General features: G+C 57.8%; 1 protein-coding gene across 10 annotated transcripts in view; it reads right to left on the bottom strand.

Moving 5' to 3' along the window:
- Positions 1-20,061, bottom strand: part of EXD3 (exonuclease 3'-5' domain containing 3) — a 290,795-nt gene that overhangs the window by 24,291 nt on the left and 246,443 nt on the right. For 5 of the 10 annotated variants that reach the window (XM_055720412.1, XM_055720409.1, XM_055720406.1 and 2 more), the window contains one exon: positions 7,883-9,035. The exons of 2 other annotated variants lie outside the window; for them this stretch is intronic. In XM_055720412.1, the coding sequence (XP_055576387.1) occupies positions 8,424-9,035 (612 nt within the window). In that variant the 3' untranslated portion in view covers positions 7,883-8,423. Of the gene's footprint in view, positions 1-7,880; positions 9,036-20,061 lie in introns of those variants that run through there. 3 more of the 10 variants (XM_055720408.1, XM_055720407.1, XM_055720415.1) reach the window with 2 other exon arrangements.

The raw sequence follows: 20,061 nt of genomic DNA on the forward strand, positions 1-20,061 counted from the left end.
TGAGAGGGGGGCTTTGGGCACAGAGCAGAGCGGGGGGCTCCTGTTTCCCCTTCGCTTTGCTTGGCCACCACCCGCAGGTGGGACAGGAGGGACAGGAGGGTCACCATGCAGCCACCTCGGTGGGAAGCCGGTGGTGGTGGTGATGCACCTCGTGGGGTCTCCCAGGGTCGGAGGTGGGGAGATGGAGCAATGTTTGCCTTTGCAAATGCAGTTGTTGCCATTACTGTTATAACGAAGTTGGAATATGCTCTCCATCATATGTAAATCTCTTGGGACCCAGGTGGATTCGCCTCTCTTGAGGTCACTTTAATTCCCAGGTGCCATTGTCCAGCTGCTCCCTGGGTATCTCCCGGTGACTTTTCATTTCCAATCACTGGCAAGAAGAAATGCACAGCAGCTCCTCGCTCCTGCCCAGAGGAGCCATCTCCAGCACCAAGTACCTTGACTCCATCCTGGCTGGCGGCCTCACAGCTCCCAAAGCCCCTCCAGGAGAAGACACCAGCCCCTTCAAACCTGTGCTCAACCCCCAGGATGCTGGGGAGAAGGCTGGGGGGAGCCCATCAGCAAACACCTGCCAGCATGAAGGGGCTGCAGCCCAAGAGGGACAGATCCTTCCCTCGTGTGAGCGGCACTGAAACGCACCCTGGGGTGCCAGGTGCTCCTGCAGGTTCATCCCACCCCAGACAGCTCCCTAGCCCGGGGCTGGGCACTCCCCCGCTGCCATCAGCACAGGGGAAAACGCAGCAGCTTTATCTCAGCCTCAGCTGTCCCTCACCGTGGTGTCAGGGCTGCTCTCTGACAGCTCTGCGGATCCCCAGGCAGGGCTTCTTCCCTTGGTCCCAGCCCAGCCCAGACAGGGCTCAGCAGTGCTCAGGGGCTCACTGCTCCATGGAGGCAGCAGCAGCTGCCCAGATGTTCTAGATACGAAGGGCCCCCACATCACCAGAGCCCCCAGGGGAGAAGCAGACCTACCCGTGAGCTGTCTGTCGTTCCTAGCAGCCTCTGCTGATGGAGACGCCCAGCCTCCCCAGGCACCGCTCTCCTTGCAGCTCAAGATCTAACTTGAATCCTCCCTGCTGTGAGTCGAGACTTGTCCTCGTCCTCACAGAGAGCACAGAAATCCCATACTCTTGCCTGCATTAGCTCAAACACAGGCCAAGGCTGCTGGGGAGAAAGCTGTTGTCAGTGCAGACCCTGCTCACCTCGCACGGCCATCAGGGCTGGGCAAGGTTCCTGACAAACGGAGCAGCAATGGAGGGGATCACAGTGCTGCTGGTCATACGGCTCAGCCAGGACGTCACCATGGAAATGGCATGTCCTGCCAGCAAATTTGGTGACAGTCGTTCCTTCTGCACAATCCTCCCAGGCAGTCTGGGATGGTCCCCACTGCCGTTTGTCCCCGTCACCATACCTGGAGGAGGAGGAGCAGGAGGTCTCCACAGTTCTCCCATGGCATCACCTGCCACCCTCTGCGCAAAGGCGTCAGCTTCTGCCCACAGTGCCTGCATGTCCAGAGAAGGACAGAGGGAAATACAGGCAGTAGGGAGCAACTTTAACACCCAGGACCACATTCCCAATTCATCCTGCCAACATCCTTCTCTCTAGACAAGCCTTGGAAGGGGTGGAACCGATGCTGTCACCGCTGGGACTGAAGCTGGACCAGTGTGGCTGTAGGACACAATGTGAATGAAGGTGCGGGAGCCATGTGCTGCCACAGGGGCCCCAAACTTGCTGAGAAACCTTTGGCAGAGCAAGGGTGGAAGAAGTAGGGATTTCGGTAAGGACCAGGCTGGTGCTCAGCACCTTTGGGAGGTTCTCACCAGCCAGCGCAGCCGTTGGCCTCGGTGGTACAGTTCATCCCATGGGGGAGCAGAGCGTGCAGCTGCATGGCTGGGCTCTGGCAGCACAGGGGAGCTCACAGGGAGCACCATCTTTGAAAACAACCATGTGCATCTCACCTCGAGGGAAAACACCAGCTCTTGAAGGACTTCTCCAAAAGGATCCCCCAAAAACAGTCTCAGAAAGAGGCCATGCTGACTGGGGCCTACAAGAGGACAGCCCCTGGGAGCAGGGGAGCAGTACGGGGATGAGCCGCTGCTGCCAGAGCAAGGGGAAACCCCAGGAGACCTCATGCACCAGTTCCCTGCATTCCCAGCCCGACACCTCCCAGACGTGCTAACATAACCCCAGCGTGTCAGTGACATGTGAGGTCACCGCGGTGAGACAGGCATGTTCCTGGGGAGCCTCAACACCTTCACATCTTCTCACCGCACCGGGGGGCCTGGCGAGCTATCATCTAGAGCATCGCGTTTGTGTCACACACACACAAAAAAAATAAAAAGGAATAATAATATACACAGAAACACGTGGCCTTTTTTTAGGCTTTTTGCTAGACCCAAGGGATTTGCTCTCTACTGTTTCAGTGGCCACCTAGAGGACAGAAAGCTGGGAAAGCTGGCAAAGAGGAGCGATCCAGCCCCAACAAACCTGGTTTTGCTTTTTTGCTGATGAACAGGACATCAGCAGGCAAGTGGTGGCAAAACTTTAATATTATTCACCCTGCAGAAAAAAATACCTGTGAATGAAAAGTGCTGATGGGCTCTTGGTGGAGGCGAAGTCGGGGAAGGAAGGTGTGTGCTCCATTCCTCACATTCCTCCTCCCCAGCTCCCTCTGGACCTTGCTCCCCAAGGTCCACCCAGGTGCCCAGGGGGTGATGGAGAGGGCTGAGGATCCTGTCCTGCAGCGTCGCTGGCTCCACCAGCCAGGCAGGGCTGAGCATTTTCCCTTCCCAGTGTGGGGGCAGATGGACGGGACTGAGGGCTGAATCCTGCTGGGGTCTGAAAAATGGAATCTTTGATCTCTGTGGGCAGCATTTGCAGAAACACTTGGCTGAGGGTCCCTCACAGGCGAACGCTGTGTCCCTGGGTGCCATTCTGCTGAACCCCAGCATCCTGCCACGTGCGCGGCCGTCACGTTGCATCCCTATGGCCATCGGCTGGAGCCTTCTTCAGAGCAGGGCACCTTGGGCTCATCTGAACATACACAAACAGCTGGTGGGATGTCCTCTCCTCTGGACACCCCACACTGTCCCCTCTCCTGCAACCAACCAACCCCCAAACAAGAGGAAAAGCCATAGCGGTGTTGTCGCTCCCATCCCCGTGCCGTCCCGGCTGCCGGGTGTGGAGCAGAGCTGGCTCCCTCCTGGGCACATGCGTGAGGGCACCGCGCCAACAGCTAATGGGAAAGTTCAGGGTCGGGGCGAGCTGTGGGGAGAGGCACATAAAGGGCTCATTGTGCGGCGGGTCTCCTTCGGCTGTGCTCATACAGGGCTAGCAGTTCAACAACAAAACACAGCCCAGAAATATGACAAGACACCTTTTTCCCAGGCTGCTGTTAAACTCTAATTAAACATTTCAGCACACTTGAGCGAGGGAATGTCTGCTTCTCAGGCCCAGGCTATCTCAGCTGGAAAACATCTCCTCCAGTGCAAACAGGCTCACGCAGGTTGACCCAGAAAGATGCCCCTTGGGCCCAGGGATGATGCAAACCCGTGTACCAGGGTGGGCAACCTGCAGCAATCCACCCACCTTCGGGCCAGCAAGCTGTCCGCTTGCTGCCCACCTCTCTGGAGGATGGGTCCAGGCTGGAGCAGTCCGAGAAGGGGCCGTGCAGCCCAGCACACCATGGGCAATGCCACCACTGCCAGCCACTGGCTGCCTGCTCCCCATCATGGGAACTGGAGTGCCTGTGCCCACCGCACAGCAGTGGGGGGAGCACCGCCTGGAGAAGCAAGAGGCAGCATCCACACCTGCATCAGCCTGGTGCAAAGGACAGCCAGGCAATAGCTGCTCCGCCACAGCCCCACATCTGGCCTTTATGACCCAGAAATTGCCTGCTGATGGAGAGGGACCACGACTCTGCCTTGCCCATATGTGTCTGTGCAGCACCTTACGAAAGGCCAGTGTCTCTCCAACCCACTGTCCTAAAAATATTTCATGCCATGCCTTATAGCAGCTGTAGAGCACAGCCCACAAGCTCTGTCTTCAGACCTGGTGCGTTTTTGGACCTCAGAGCTCCTATTTCAGTAAAGCAAATTCTTCCCAAACTTCATCACTCTCACGGCCAGTCTCTGGGGCCACTGGTTCCTCTCCCCAGCCCTGGACCACAGTTTGGTCCCGCTGTTCCAGAAGTTTGGATATTTAAAAATAACCCAACAGACAAGCAAAATATTAGATTCTCATTCTTTGGGTGCTTTGCAATGCTGACCTGCAGGCACGGACCATCATCACACCTCACTGTGACATTTTGTTTGGTCTTAAGTAGCTGCTTTCCTGACCTCCCCCGTCCCAGCCCCGTAGCCTTTTCCATGCCTGGGCAGGCAATGTTGGGCTTGAGCCCCTTTTCTGTCCCCCCAGGTAAGCAGACGTGCTCCCACACTTTCAACTGACCAAAAAATCTCCAAAGTTAAGCAGGCTGGGGGAGATGACCAGCCTCAGGATGCAGAGGTCCCTGCAGAAAGACCCAACTCAAAGCCTGTCTCCTTCCAAATCCCACCCTTTGCTTTCCTCTGGATTTTCTGGGGAGCAGAGGACATCCCAGCCCTGTGAGCAGCCCAGAGCCCGGCCCCAGTGCCTTGCAAGGGGTCTGCTCTGGGTCTGTGCCCCACTGGGGAGGACAGGGAGGCATTGCCATCGGCTTCGTGTCACTGCAAACCGAGACGCGGGAACGAGAGTACACACCCTTTGAGGAATGCTGCTGGAAAACCCAGGGAGGCTGGAATTGGCATCCTGCTATTTTCAAAAATGGTGGAGAAAAAGCACAAAAAGAGATGAGCAACGAAGCCAGGCACTGCCGGGAGCGAGGAGAGACGCAAGTCAGCAGGCAGGGGCATGGCAGCTTGAAGACTCACCCGTGGAGCACCCGAATGCCAGGGTGGGTATGGTGGTGGTGAGCTGGCAAAGCCTGGTGAGCACCACAGGAGCCAGCCCTCCCCACAGTATTAAACACAGAGTTTGCCATTAGTTGTAGTAATTCCTCAGCACCTTGTTTCTAGCAGGCACAGACCATACCTCCAAAGACCCCCCTCCCTGATGCTGTGGTGTCTGACCCAGCCCCGCAGAGGGGACATGGCAGCACTGAGCTGCTCGCATGATGTAGCTCAGCATCCCTTGTCCCACCAGAGCATGACCCAGCAAACCATGAACAGGCAGCTCCTGGAGGGGGGGACTTGCAAACTGGGGGTTTCTCATGTGCCACCTCAGCATAAGAAACAGGTCACCCAGGAAAGGGTTACTGCAAAAATCTGCCATTTCTAAGATTGCTAAGTAGTGGGAAGGTGGTGTGCCCTGAAAGGCTCTGAGTGGAGTGACAGCCTAGGCGATAACACTTGTAATTCGGCATCCTGTAGGGGTGGAATTTGGCAAAACTGGTCTCTCCTGCTCTGAGGACATTCCAGATCCCCGCACGCACAGGCAGTCTGAATTGAACTCCCTCAATAAATACAGCAGCCAGGGGTTTAATCCAGCTCGGGTGCTCACAGTTAGAAGAGCAGTAGCAGTGTGCTCCCTTGGGAGGCTCCCGTCCTGCCCCAGCGCGGCTCCTTCCTCCAGCTGCCTCCGGCACTGCGGGTTCTGCCACCGGGCAGGCAATGGCCCCTGCGAAACCTCACCTTGGCGTCCGGGCTGCCCTCGCTGGGTGCTGTTCCCCCTGAGAAAACAGCAACACCAACCTGTATCTGCTACCCCGGGATGGCACGTGGCTGCGGGTAGCTGACAGCCCCGGAGGGGGCCACAGCCACACGTGAGGCTGCCCCCAGGTGCCATGCACTCGCAGGGCCCGTCACCATCCTAAGCCGCTGCAGAAGGATAGGATGAGAGGCTAGATTTAGGGAGAAAGCTTGATTTTTCTAGGAAAAGCGAGGCAGGGCAGCAGGGCCTTTAAATCCTCCCCACGCAGCACACCGGCCGTGCTGCGCTGCCTGGGCTTTGTGGGACACATCTGCCCCTGCATCCCGGTCCACCAAGGATGCCCCAGGTAGCACCGTGAGCCCCACTCCCAGCACAGACACGTCTGTGAGGCAGCCAGGGAGGTGACAACCACGGGGATGCAGACCGGGGGCACCCATCATCTGGGCAGCGCACACACCGGGGGCTCACCCCTACCTCCCCACACACACGGTCCCAGGGACCGCATCCCCGCCAGGTGCTGTGACCCGCAGCCTCCCCACCATGCCCAGAGCTGGGCAGATTCTGACACCATGATGGGGGGGCCAGATCCTGACTTATCAGCTGTTTCCCAGGCTCTTCTGCCAGCTGCCCCCACTGCCAGGACGCGTGCACCTATGGGATGGGATTGGGGTGTGAGAGGGAAGCGGGGACAAAGGCGCTGAACCACACTCCTCCTCCTCCTCCTCCCTGTTCTTGGCAAGGCCAGGGGACTCTGGCTGCGAAGGGAAAAGGTTCCCAGGGCGAAGGTGTTAAATACCCTTCTCCCGTGCTGCTGTCACCTCTGAGTCCCTGGGGTGTGAGAATCAGACTCTATTATCCCCTCATTAGGAACTAACATACTGTACTAACCTTTTCACATGAAAGCTACGGTCTGTTCGCCAACAAAAGCTGGCGCTTGGTTCCCAGGAGCGGAAAAAAACCCAACCCCACAAGCACTTAGCGGGGGCTCGGGGGCCAGCCGTCCCTGCCGGCTCGGTGCAGATCCTGCCGAGCCCCAGCCGATGCTCTGGGGGGAGGAAGGGGCTCTGTGAGTCGGGGGCCAGCCAGGCACGCTGCCCCAGTGGAGCAGAGCAGGGAAAGCCTCTCCCCAGGGCGAGGGGTCTTTCTTCCAGACCCTGAGATGGCTGAGGTCCCCCTTGCCTGTCCCCCCCGTGGGGCCATGGGGAGAGATGAACGGGGCTGTTGGTAGGGGTGCAAGGGGGACTCCCTCCCCTGGGGTTTATGCTGCAGGGAGCCCTTCCCCATTAGCGGGTGCTGGCCCAGCTGCCCCCTGGACAGGGGTCCCTAGACCCCTTCAGCCACTGGAGCCGCTGCAGCTCACCCCAGGCTCCCCTTAAGCAGTTTGCAGGGCTCAGGCTGGTTCTTCCCGCACTGCTGACCAACGTACCTTGGGAGTTGCAACATCTGAAACTCCCACTCCCCTTCAGGCTGCCCTGAAAAGTGGGAAGTGAGGATGGGAAAGCATCGCTGGGCCATGGAAAAATCCATCTGCACAACACCTGACGATGCAGGTCAGCATCTAGAGCAGACAGATTATAAAAACATCGAGCACAGCAGGCAACTGCCTCCCTGGGAAACATGGCAGCACCGTGGACCATGCTTCCCTGCCCCAGCCATTGGCGGACATTGCGTGAGAAGATGAACAGTTGGGGTAACACCCTCCTTGCTCAGGCTTTTAATTAAACGAGACCTGTCTGGGTCAGCAATTTGAGCTTCTGCCCACTGCAGCTCTTTGATGCTGAGATAAACAAGGGGCTAGAGGAGAGATCTTGAAATGAAAATTTTTCCTGATTTCTTCACTTTAGAAATATCTGTTCTGATCCAGTTTTGGCTGGAGACCTTTGGCCGCTTGGGGAAGTGGACTTGAGAAGTGCCCAGGGCCACAGCGGGTGCTGAACGCCTGAAGGGTCCCACACCTGGAGACACATCCTTGCCTTCCCACCTGGCTGTGAGACCCCACAAATCCCAGATTCACTTGTTGCCCTGCAGCCTCCACCAGCTCTGTGCTTCTAATAAGGAAAGCAGGAGGAAGGAGGGACGCATGCCCTTTTTTTTTCCTTTTTCCTTCCCGCCACCTCTATTGCTTCCTTCCCTGTCTGCCTCCACCTGCAGTCAGCTGTGAAGGCAGCTCCCTCCCTGACCCCACAACCCACAACAGTCCCTAAGGGCTGGGAGACTTTTCCAGGTCCCCCAGGTAGCTGCTGGCCCTGGCTGACCCTCTGCTTCCCCAGCTCTGCTGGTGGGTCCCACAGCAAAGAGGCAGGTGGTTTTCGCATCGCACGCACATGTTTATTAGATCCTGGCCCGAGCCCACTAAGCTGTTTCACACAAGCTGCTGGTGACAGGTTCCAGAGATGTTTTGCTGCCACGGGATGCTGTGAAGGTGTCATCGGTGCTACACGCTGTTTTAAAAAGTAATTGAATTAAAACCGGTGAAACAGTTTGTTGCTGCCTGGCTGCTCCTCTCCATGGCGTGGCTGGGTGCAGCGGCCCAGGGTGGCCCGAAGCACGCGTGGCTGCTCTCCTGGGCTGCTCTTTTCAGAAGGTCACTTTTCTTCTCAGCTGCTACAGTCAGATTTGGGTCATCAGGTTGTTCTAAACATGCCAGAGGACTGGAATTCAGGGGGAAGCAGAAGCATGATAAACGCAGGCTGTCTCCCAGTGCCTTTCTGGGCTGGTTTCAAAAAAATCCTGGGTCACTCAGTGTCTGGCAGATGGGTTGGGAAAGCCGGGAGCAGGTTTAGTTCGCTGCCCAGCACAGGTGCCTCAGCGCTTGTGGCAGGGAGGGCGAAGCCTGCCCGCCGTGCCGGTACTGACCGCGGCAGCACCTCTGCACACACGGGTCTGCGTAATGGAGATGAGCATGCAGGCGAGTGATCGCCATGGTTCAGAAGTACCTTTGAGCCACAAAACTGAGCCAAGAACATGAGCGTTAAGTTGTGTGCGAGGCGAGAAGTGATCCTTACCCAGCGGCCAGGGCGGACAAGGCAGGACGGAGAGCTGGTGCAGAGGAGAGGCGCGGAGCTGAGTCGGGATCCTTGTCCCTGGGCTTCCTGGTGCCAGCTGAATCCCACAGGTCCTGAAGAGGTTGGTGCTCCCCAGGGAGGGGCAGGCAGAGCACTGGCAAACTTGCTGCCGTTGTGAGAGAGGAGCAGCCAGGAGGGTTTGTCTGGCACCTTCAGCCCAGCCCAGCTCCCAGGAGCTCCTTTCCAGCTCCACGTGTCCAGCACACCTGGGTCCAGCGTGGGAGATGCACAGGGTTGTCTGAGCAAGCATGTTCGTTCCCGGGGCGGGCAGCAGCCCCGGACCTGCCAGACCAGCCAGAAGACAAATGGAGAGATGGATTTAGAAGATGGGTCTGGATTTTCCACTTCCCCCATCTGAGGTTCACCTGAACCCAATCATTTCAAAGAGGTTCAGAACCAACCAAGCCACGCTGAGGCAATGAAAATTAACTTCAAATGCAACACCTGAAGCTGAAACAAGTGACTGTCCCCCACCCCATATTCCTGTTCAGTCCATGCAGTGATGAGGGCATTGCAGTCCAGGTCATGTGGACGCCAAGCCAGAGACCTCGTTGGCTCCATCAGCACGCTCACCCAACACTGTCTGTGGGTCCCCAAAGCCTTGCTGGTCCCCACCTGCCATGTCAGAGGGCTCAGTGCCCTTTTCCTCACTGTCCTTTAGCTGGGCAGGGCCTCTGGGCACGGCCAGCCTGCCAGGAGGTCCCGCAGACTGGCAGAGCTCTGGGACACACAGGGCCGGGGCTGGAGGATAAAATGCTCTGAGCTCAGCCCCAGCAGCCTGGGGCAAGCAGGCTCAGTATTCGCCTTGGGAGGGAGCAGCTGGGTGGGAGGTTCTGCTCAGCCCCATTCCATGGGTACCTGCAAGGCTGAGGCTCCTCAAAGCAACAGCTGAGGCCCTTGCACAAGCTCTAGCATACAAAAATGATACACAGAAAGGAAAATAGGCCTTCGTCAGGTGCCCGGCTAGGGTCTTTGGAGGGAACCAGCTTGCCAGTTGGTGTTGGAAGCTCAAACTCAAAGTCTAAGGCAAGACAAAGTCCAAACCTCCAAGTCCGAGGCTTTCTGGGCAGGCACGTGTGCCCGTCTGCCAGAGCATCAGCTTCTGCTCTCACTGCTCTGCATGAGTCACGGGGGACAAAACTGCACCAAAGCAAAAGGTTACAGGGACAAAGTCTCAGGCAAAGGAGAGGCTAGAGAAAGATTATTAAGTCCCCATCACAAAGGAGACCTGCCTCAGTGCTGCCTGTACTCTGTGGAGCTACAGAGTCTGAGCAGAGACGGCAGAGGAAGCGCTGAGAGACCACCCCGAGGCACAGCCACCCCCTTGGAGAGCACCCGGCTGGTCCTGGTGCGGCCAAACGCGCACCCTGCACCCGAGAGCCCAGGGCTGAGCTGGGGGGAGCGTGGTGTGCCACGGCAGCATGGCACAGCACAGGGCACCACTCCTGCTGGGCTCTCACTGCATGCTGCACCGCCAAGGTGTGACATGGGAACGCTCCTGCCTGGGGACAGAAGTTCCAAGGACTAGGAACACTGAGGTTTGCCGTTCCCCTGCCGCTCTCAGATAAGCCACTGAGTCCTGTCCCCAGCCTCACCACACAGAAACCAGAGATGGAGATTCACCCACGGCTGTGTCACTGCTGTGTCACCACTGTGCAATGGCACCTGACGCTGGGTGACAGGGACGACCCCAAGCAGCTGGCACAATCACAGGCAGGACCAGGAGCGGCACCTCCATGCAACAATCCCCCCTGACTCCTTTGGTAAACACCGCCAGAGCCCCCCTTCCTCCGTGCAACATCTCGACAGATGCTCAGTGGGTCCCACTGCTACTTCAGCATCTCAGCTGGGGGCTGGGAGGGGCTGGCGGTGCTGGGCACGGTGCTTGGCACAGGGTCCCGCTCCGCTGTGGCCCTTGGGAAAGCTGGGCACTGGTTGCCGCCATCCTGCTGTGCAGCAGAGATGAGAAGAAAAACAACTCTCAGGGCTTCCCCTCACCTCCCGTCCTCGTCCCACACTGCAGTCCCACCGGCTCTTTCATCTCCAAGTGCCAGCAGCTCTTTCATCTCCCGCCCGGAGGTGCGAATCATTCCCCTCTCGCGGCAGCTGGCACCGGCTGCTTGTGCCGGCATCGGCACTCATCCTGACGCTGCCGGACCAAACGGCTGGGAACTCAGCCTGCCCTGCAAGGCCCTGCTTGCTGGGAGGGGGGTGGCGGGTGAGGACGGGTCATCTCTGTCACCTCTGCAGTCACTGGCAAAGTGCTCAGGACCCCCAAAATCTGGCTGCTCCCAGGTGCCTGCAGAGGAATCAAGGCACCATGATTTCTTCTGGTTCTCTCTGCAAATAAGATGACACCAGGCTTGCACCTGCTGTCATTCACGTTTGCTCAAACTCAGCTCATCTTTGTTAACTTGTGCCGATGCAAAACCCGTCCGCCGGGATGGGGAGCATGTACCCCAGCAGATGTCCTGCCCTGGTGCTCCCAGTGATGGATGACGAGGTGGTTCCCCGGCCTTAAAGCCCAAAGGACCTGTCCCAGCCGCCCTGCCTGACTGCCAGCCCAGGCGGGAGGAAGGCTCACCATTGCCCTGGCAAACAACCCTGCAGTTCATGGTCCAGCTATGGCTTATCTTTGGGTTCTGGTATAAAGGTGACAAGGCTTCACTATCACAACACAGGTGAGGGTGTCTGCGCGTGGGTGCACAGCAATACCTCTGCCAAGGAGCTGTGAGTCCTTATCAGCAGCGTTACACAAGATGCCTGATGGGTATGAACTGCAAAGAGAGCATTGCTGTGTAATGTGAAAAGCCGGGTGAGAACGAGCACAAGAAAGCGAGAGAGAGAAAAATAGAAAGGAAAAGAAAAAAGAGAAAAAGAAAGAGAAAAAGAAAAAAGAAAGAGAAAGCAAGGGTCATGTGAAGCACCCCAATCTCTGGGACTCTCACGTGAGCCTGGCTGAGAGCTGCCCGTGGCAGCTGTGCACCACTGGCATTCGCTGCATGCAGCAACCAGCCCTGCATCCTGGCGGCAGCTCTGACCCGAGCCACCCCTGGGAGCCACCTGCTCGCAGTGCCATGCCGGTGGCAGCACTGCAAGGGGCTCTGACTTGGGCTGGGCTCATGCCGAGCAGTGCCACTGTGCACACCGGTTCTGCCAGGGAACAGTGATGGGGCCACGGGGCTCAGGGACAGCGGGGCTGCGGTGGCAGCCTGACCCACCCTGGGGAGCCGAGTGAGCCCCAACCACGTCCTATAAAACAGGTGAAGAGTTTCCTGGCGCTTCAGCCGCCTGCACTGGGGCTGGTGGTGCTGCGGCAGCAGCGGTGAGTGCCACGCCGGGACAGACACCACAGGGGCACATGGCATCAGGACACGTCAGCATTGCCACATCACATAACTGCACCCAAAAAGCCAGTAATCAACACCAAAGAGTTTTCACACCACCAAATGGCTCTTCTGCAAAGAGCCAAAGGGACGAGCTGTGTGAATGGTGACGCTCGTGGACAAGTGGGCTCTGAGCTGAGAGGGCTGCAGGTGGCAGAGCCACTGCTGCTCCCCGCACACGGGGCTGCCGCCGATGAACATCACGAGCTCAAACCTGCCTGCAGTGGGGCTGGGGATGACGGGGTGAGGGGAGCCCTGGCAGGGTGGTCCTTGCTGCTCTGACCCAACCCCTTACGAGGAAGGCATCCATGCCCAAGCAGAACGCACCCGTCTTGTCCGTCCTGGCTAACATCTCCCACATGGGGACACTGAGAAGACCCAGTGTCCAATGTGCCTTCATGAGCCCCAACAAGGCATCCTGGAGAAAACCAGTTTTCAAGCGTGCTTTCTGGCTGGTCAAATGTTGAACGAAGAAGGAAGTGATCAGCACCTGTTAGTTGAATTGTTTTGCACGTCTGCAGCAACTCAAAGGTTAATATCCATCCAAATTCAATCTAACCCTGCAAAATAGTCCCAAAACTCAGCCCAGCAAAACCTGACAGTCCATCTTAACACACACTGATGCTCCCAGCCTGCCCTCCCCTGCCAGACACAACCATCCTGCCTTTTCTTACATTTACTATTTATCTTTCTAACTAATCGCAGACAGACTGACTTAGGGCATTTCTTCTTCCCTGGGACACAGCGCCAGGGTCTGCAGAGCTGCATGAGGGGCACACGGGCTTAGCATCCCACTGATGGAAAGGTCTGATCCTCAGGTGTCCCAAACAAATGCCTTAAAGACTCCAGCCAGAGAAATGTGGTCTTCTGGGAGAAGGGAGCTGGCCCTCTCCCAACACCAGAATAACGGAATAAAACCAGCCACCGACAGCATGTCCACAAGCCACCCCTGCCCCATCACAGTGGCAGAGAGACCCCGCAGGGGACCAAAGGTTCAGGGAGGTGGCGGGGGCACCGCTGGGGCACAGAGGGTTCAGGGCTGGAGTGGTCCAGGCATCCGGCGCTGTTTGTTCCGCTCCGGAAATCCGGATCTTACCTACTTAAATAAACCGGCCGGGAGGACGGCAGAGCGGCATGCCTGTTGTTGAGTGCACAGGAAACAGCTGTATTCGATTAGGCAGGGTTAGGGGAGACTCTGATAGCCTGGGAATAATAATAATAAAATCCCCTCCTGTTGCAGGACTATTTATTTTCTATAGAGAGATCCAACAGCAGCCCATCACATGGCAGCCAGCAAGGGGCTGGGTCCCTGCAGCAGGTCTGCAGGGGTGAGCTGTGATGGGAGGGAGAGGCCAGAGATCATTTGCCTGATGGCTCATCTGAGCACCCCAGGAGGGCTCAGCCTGGCCTAGGGGTGAGCGATGCTGTGCCCCGTGGGGTTTCAGAGGCAGGCGGGCAGGTCTTGGGCTGACACAGGGTGCAGGAGATGCCTTTGCAGCAGGTTGTGGGCACCTGAAGGGATGCTGAAAGGAGCTTCCTCACCAAGCGCATCATCCCCTTCCTGGTGTTAGGGAGCTGCCCCTCTGTGCCCACCAACAACGCTGGGATGCACAGGGCTCAGCTGCCTCAGGCTGTTCCCATCCCAGCTCCCTCCAGCTCTGCAGGTCTCTGCACCCACAGGAGAGGAGGAGGAGGTGGGCAGGCAGGGTGTGTGGTGGGTGCCTGTGGTGGGGATCTGGAGGAGCTCAGGCAACACGGTTGCGTTTGTACAGGGACCGGACCAAGGGTGGTATGTCTGAAAGCATCCCACCTGCTCTGAGCAGGAGAACATCCCTGTCCCCAACCCCACCTGCATCCCCATCCTCATCCTCCTCATCCTCTTCCCCATCCCCACCCCCATTCCCATCCCAATACTCATCCTTGCCCCTCATCCATGCACGCACCCAGGCTCAGCCTAGGCTTGCCAAGTGCTGACTCAGCACTCGGACACCAGCAGGCCGTAGCAGTGGCATGCAGCACAGTGGGTCCTTGCCCTCAGACATGTATGGGGCTGGGGGGCATGTCAGGCAAGGCCCTGAAAATGCATCCAGGTCACTCCTTCCACCCACACGGAAGGATCCAGACCAGCGCATGATGAAAACACTACTTCTCGGAAGCTGTTCCCGTTTTTTTCACGGCTCTTTGAAAAAAACCTTGGCTGTTGCCCAGCCCTAACAGAGCTACACTGCCCCTCCAACTCCTAGACTCCCAAGTGACCTCTAGGAATATTTCTGTGGCTGCCCACACAGATTTCCCAGGAAGGGCAGCGCGCATCCTTGGCAGCAGAGCAGCCACATTCCCACTGTCCCGCTTGAGCTGCCCTATTCCTCCAGGGTAATCCCAGCTCCAAAAGGAGGCTTTTATTTTTCCTTCCTACGTGGTGGGATGCCGTCAGAGGACCCAGTGGTAGCAAATATATTTGTTGCTCTCCCCTGTTTGCCTCCCTGCTGGATGCAAAGCCTGTGGGTCCCACTTGGATACGGATTTGGCTGTTTAGACTGTTTGGCTTTGGCTCATTTGAGCATTCAGGGGCAGCTGTGGAGTCACCCCACCCCGGTGGCCCCTGTGCGGAGGATGGGGTGCTGGAGCCTCAGCTCTTGGTGAGCCTTTGGCAGCAAAATCAGGCTTCAAAGGAGAAACGGCTGGCAGCAAGTCCCAGTTTTGGTGCTCAGCTCATCTTCTGAGACACAAGATAGTAGATGAAACATGCAGAGCTCCAACCAGGACCAGGCAGCTTGCAGGGTCCAAGGTCACCTACAGCTCCGCACTGTCAGGTCACAGGAGGAGAAGCCAGAGGCGGGATGGAGCGATTTTCCCAGCAGGCTCCCTCCCTGGCATGCCGCCTGTCCCCAGATGCTCTGCAATGCTGGAGTGAGCCTCGGCACCAGATGCAAAGCAGCTGAGCTTCATTTAGCCGGTCAGGGCAGCCTTACTGCACACCCTGCAGTGCTTCATCGGGGAAGTTCCCTGCCCGTCCTCTTCCTGAAAAGAGGCCAGAGCAGGAGCCGGACCGAGGGTAGAGTTAGATCCAGCCCTGGGCCCTTTTGCCACCTCTCCCAGGATCTCCAGGTGGAGATTAAAAGCATGTCAGCAGATAAGCGCCTGAGGATGAGGGAACGCTGAACCCATCTGCAGGTGTCCAGGTAGGGTGCGAGCTGACACTGCAGACACCCCTGGGACTTGCGGGGCTGGGTGGCCGCGCTCTCATCCAGCAGCCATTTCCCGACATGGATTTTTGGCACGGTCCTGCCTCACTCCCTGCCTTTAGGAAATTTCACTGATAACGCCGGGGCTGAGATAAAGCAGAACGCCCTCCACGTTCCCACCCAGCTGTCTGCTGGAGCATCTGTCCTGCCCAGCCCTGGCTCTCCGGGCAGTGCCGGGATGGCTTGCAAGGGGGAAAGCACAGCTCCTGGCCCCACAGGTGATGCTCAGCTCCCGGGGACCCCTTGAGCATCAATTCTCGCCTTGCGAGCGGGCCGGCAGACATGGAGCATCACCAGGATGGCTCGCCCTGCTCCGGGCTGGCTGGTCGGGTTCCCACGTACTGCCTTGACGTCACCCCGAAAGTGCAGGATTGAAAGGGGGGCCCTCAGGCGCCTGACAATAGTGCTTTCCTTCCCCATCAATAGCAGCGAGAGACACGCTGGGCTGACACGGAACTGTGCACAACAAAAGCCAGTGTCCGAACAAATCTTCTCAGGCACTGGGTCCCCCGGGTGACCTGGGGTTAGCCTGGACTTTTGCTCCCGCCTGGCCCTCCGGAGCAGGAATGTCCCTCCGTGCTGCGCCATGGCTGGTTCCCACGCTTCCAACCTGCTTTGCTATTTATCAGCAACCGGCCTCTAATCCCCTTTGTGAAGGCCTGATTCAAGCTCAGCACAATGTGGCAAAAAGGGAGGGGGCAGGCGGGAGATGAGGGAGGGGAAAACAGTCCCAAAGAATGAAAATCAAACCCTTTACCTTTTTCCCCCACCCTGACGACGATTCCCTGGGGACTCTTTAGGCCATCACCTCTCTGGGTAGTGCCAGGCTGCAGCGGGGGGCCAGGCAGCTCAGCCTGCGGGAAGGGGCTCGTGGTGGGATGCGCTGGTGTTTAAGGAACAAGCACACACATACATAAAGACAAAACCCCACTCGTGTCCCCATGCAGGTTAATTTGGCTTTGATGCTCACTGCTCTTTCATGACCCTTGTCCTGCCACGGCCTCATCTATCGCCCCCGCGGATGAGATGCGCTCCCCACGCTTTCCCAACACGGATGCAGGGATGTAGGTTTGCACCAGAACGTCACCAAAGGGAGTCTGTGGGGGAACAGGAAACGTGAATCCCAATTCCCTCTATTCCAGCCACTCCACCGCAGCCTCTCCCTGCTACCACAACCCTCTCTCTTTGCAAACCTCCTTGGGGGGAATAACCTGATGAAATTTCCCCAAGGCCGCAGTGGGCACAGCTGGGCGCAAGTGCCCCGTGCTGGGCTCCATCCTCCCCCGGGCCAAGCTTCTTGGCCAACTCCTGTTTGCTTTAGGGGAGGATTCGCAAGCCCTCTCCCCAGATAACTTTGGAACAAAACAGTTTCCAAAGGCTGTGCTACTTACAAATGAGGGGTTTCAAGCTTTTGTCCTAAATCCAATGCTGTTTTCTTTGCAAACGGCGGGGGAAAAACGTAAAAGAAGAGACGACCTCAAATGCTAATCTTGTTAGGTTAAACTGTTCGCTAAACAGATGGAGGTGCAAGGCAATGGGATTTTTGTCTTTTTGAGGAAGGGGTTAGGTTTGTAGGTTACAGAGGTCATTCCGGGCAAACTGGCAGCTTTGCTCTTTGTGTCATAAGAGCAGGGAGAAAGTGAAGTGGCAAAAACGCTCCCGGCTGAGGTGGTATGGTGGGGTTTAACCCTCCGTTATTCTGGTGGTCTCGCAGGATAAAGCCTGTGAGCCTTGCTGCAGGCTTCAGGCTTACCAAGAGGCAGCGCAGGGACACCCCAAAGACACGCACTGAGAAAGACCCTGTTGCTCCCCAAGGCCACAGCACCTCAGCATCCCCCAAGGAAGATCCTCCTAAAAGCCACTCCATGGCTCCTCCAGCACTTGGCCCACCTGGGGATGATGTCGGGGATGGCAGTCCCCAGCGTGGCCACTGCAGCATCCATGGGGACCCAGTGCCAGGCTGACGTAATGGAAGGGCTGTCAGGTTCCCAGGAAGTTTTGAGCCTGGGGCTGTGAATGGGAGCCATGCCCCTGAATCCCTTGGGAGGCAGAAACTGTTTCAGCTGGAAGGTCTGGACCCACAGGGGAATGTGGTGGTGCCCACAGCATGGCCCCTCTCACTGTTCCCATGGGCTTAGCTGTGGCACCGGGGAGGCTGGCCAGGGTTAGTGCTGTTGCTTCTGGTTGGGCTTGTGGCCAGGAGCTGAGAAAGTGTCACTGTGGCACCTGGGACAGGCAGTTTGGATTAACCCAAACCACTTCTGCACTGACATCATCCCCAAAGGTTGGGCAGGGAGCTGCTCTGCTGCGAGGGGCCCAGAGTGGCATGGCCACTGTCACACCACTGCATCCCTTCCTAACGCTTGGCTTTTGCATCCCCCGTGCCAAAATATGCCGTGCCCAGGCTGGGCTGGGGGGGGGGTGCCTGGGCCTGGTAGGGCGCAGCACCCAGGCTGCAGCCCTCCTGCACCCTGCAGCACCCCGTGGGTGCCAGCAGCGAGGGAGTTAGCCTTGGAGGAGGGCACTGCCACCTCACTAGGGGACATCAGGATCTGAGGGGACATGGTAAGGTGCTGTCAGGCACCCAGGACCCTACAGAGAGCAGTGAATAGCTGCTGGCTTTACCCTAAACCATCCCAGGTTTTCCTCAGCTCTACCAGGGCCGTTAGTGTTTTCCTGCAAGCTGTACCAAAGCCAACCAAAACCTTTCTCACGCTTTGCTGCAGCCTGATCCTGTCCTTGTCCCCATTCAGCCCAGGGAGCTAAGAGATGCTGGCCTGGGTGCTCCTGCCAGCCTGGGGTGCTGGTGCCTGTCCAGGTGTTTTACATCAGCCTGGGAGCTAATATCAGCCTTTGCTAATTCCAGCCTGGGTGCTTAAGGTCAGCCCAGATGCTAACGCCAGCCCGGGTGCTAATGCTAGCCCAGCTACTTAACACCAGTCTGGGTGCTAACTCTGGTTTGGGCATTTAAGGCCAGTCCAGGTGCTTAATGTCAGCGTGGGTGCTAACACCAGCATGGGTGGCAATGCCAGCCCGGGTGCTTAAGGACAGCGCAGGGTCCTCAAGCCACCCTGGGTGTTCCTGCCTTGCCCGCATTGCTGTAAAGCACCCCAGCTGAGTTCCAGCACCCTGGTGAAGGCACAGCTGGGACCCAGGCTGTGCCACTGTCACAGGCACAGGTGACCCCACTTCCCCAGGCACCTGCTGACATCTACTTTGGGACAAATGCTGGGCAAGCGACTGCTTGCTGCATCTCTGCAGACCCAAGCCTCACCTTTCCTTGAGCTTTCTGCGGGAAGGAGGGGAAAGCCAGGGCCCCTGCGGCAAGCTCCAACCCACTGGAGGCTGCAGCAGAGATGGAGCCTGGTGTGACCCCATTCTGCTGTCCCTGTGCTCCTCATCAGGCAGAATTGGCAGGGAGTGTGGGCCCGCGTCTGCCAGCTCAGCGCCAAAGGCTCTGGTTTGGGCACCGTGCCATGCTGCCAGGCAGGGGTTGTACCCAGCTTCCTGCCCTCCCTGTCCTTCCTGCACGTGTGTGCACGTCCTCAGCCTGCCTTTACCCCTGCGCGTTGCTGGGCTGCTCCGGAGGGCACCTGGGGCGAAGCAGCCACAGAAATGAAAACACAAAAGTATGAAGAATTGGTCAAAAAAACCAACAGCCCCGACCGGATCTGACAAACCGGCAGCCAGAAACAAGGAACTGCCCAGTGGGCGAAACCCTCAGGGGTCCACCACAAAGAGGATCCGCTCCTGAGCGGCAGGAGAGGATGTGGGAAGGAAAGGGAGGAGGTCCTCAGCGTGGTCAAGGAGAGGCCAGCTGGGAGAGGTGGGATGGCTGTGATGACTGAAGCCGGATGGGATGCGAGGAGATCCCCTCTGGGCAGTGCGCCCAGCCCTGGCTCAGTGACCTCGGAGGCAGAGGGCAAAGCCAGACAACCCTGAGCACCCAAAATCGCTCTAATTTCTAGGCCTGGACCCCAGAGGACTCTGCACCAGCGCTGAGGCACAGGACAACCATGTGCTGGTGCTGCTGAGGTTGGCATGAAACTCCTTGTGTGTTGTTTTAAAATGAAGGCTAAGGAGAGGGTGCTGGTGGGGCTTCTTGCTGGGATGTGCTCCCCCAGGTACTATCAGCCTGGCTCAGCATCATCCAGAGCTGCAGCCCAACAAAATCCCGTGGGAAGACTCAGGACTGCTGAATCCCTGCTCAAGCCAGCTGCTTCCAGCTGGCATTTGCAATGGCACAGCCAGCAGTGCCTGCAGAGCTCCCTTCTCTGCCCAGCCCAGCCCAGTGCTGCCCTGTGAACCAGAGCTGGGGCTTGTTGGGGAACAAGGGTCCCCACCACGCTCACCCAGCCCTTGCTCAGCCCTGACCAGCCGGGTTTGCTGGCGACGAACCGCAGGGAAAGGAGCAGCTACGGAGACACGGTGGGCTGGGAGGAAACCTTGCACCAACATAAAATTATGCCAAGAGCAGGTTTACGCACCGTCCTGGTATGTACCTGGCTGGCTGAGCTCTCCTGTCTGCTCCCACCTCCCTCATCCCTGACCCCCTGCAGAAGAAGCACCCGATTCCTCCCTCCAGCTACAGCTGCGAGTCCAGCACAGCATCCTCCCCAGAACGCTGCAGCCAGGTCCTGCAGGAGCTGAAGGCGCCTGCCCACGCATGTCGGAGCA

This window comes from Falco cherrug, chromosome 9 (assembly GCF_023634085.1).
Source record: "Falco cherrug isolate bFalChe1 chromosome 9, bFalChe1.pri, whole genome shotgun sequence".
Lineage (NCBI taxonomy): Eukaryota > Metazoa > Chordata > Aves > Falconiformes > Falconidae > Falco > Falco cherrug.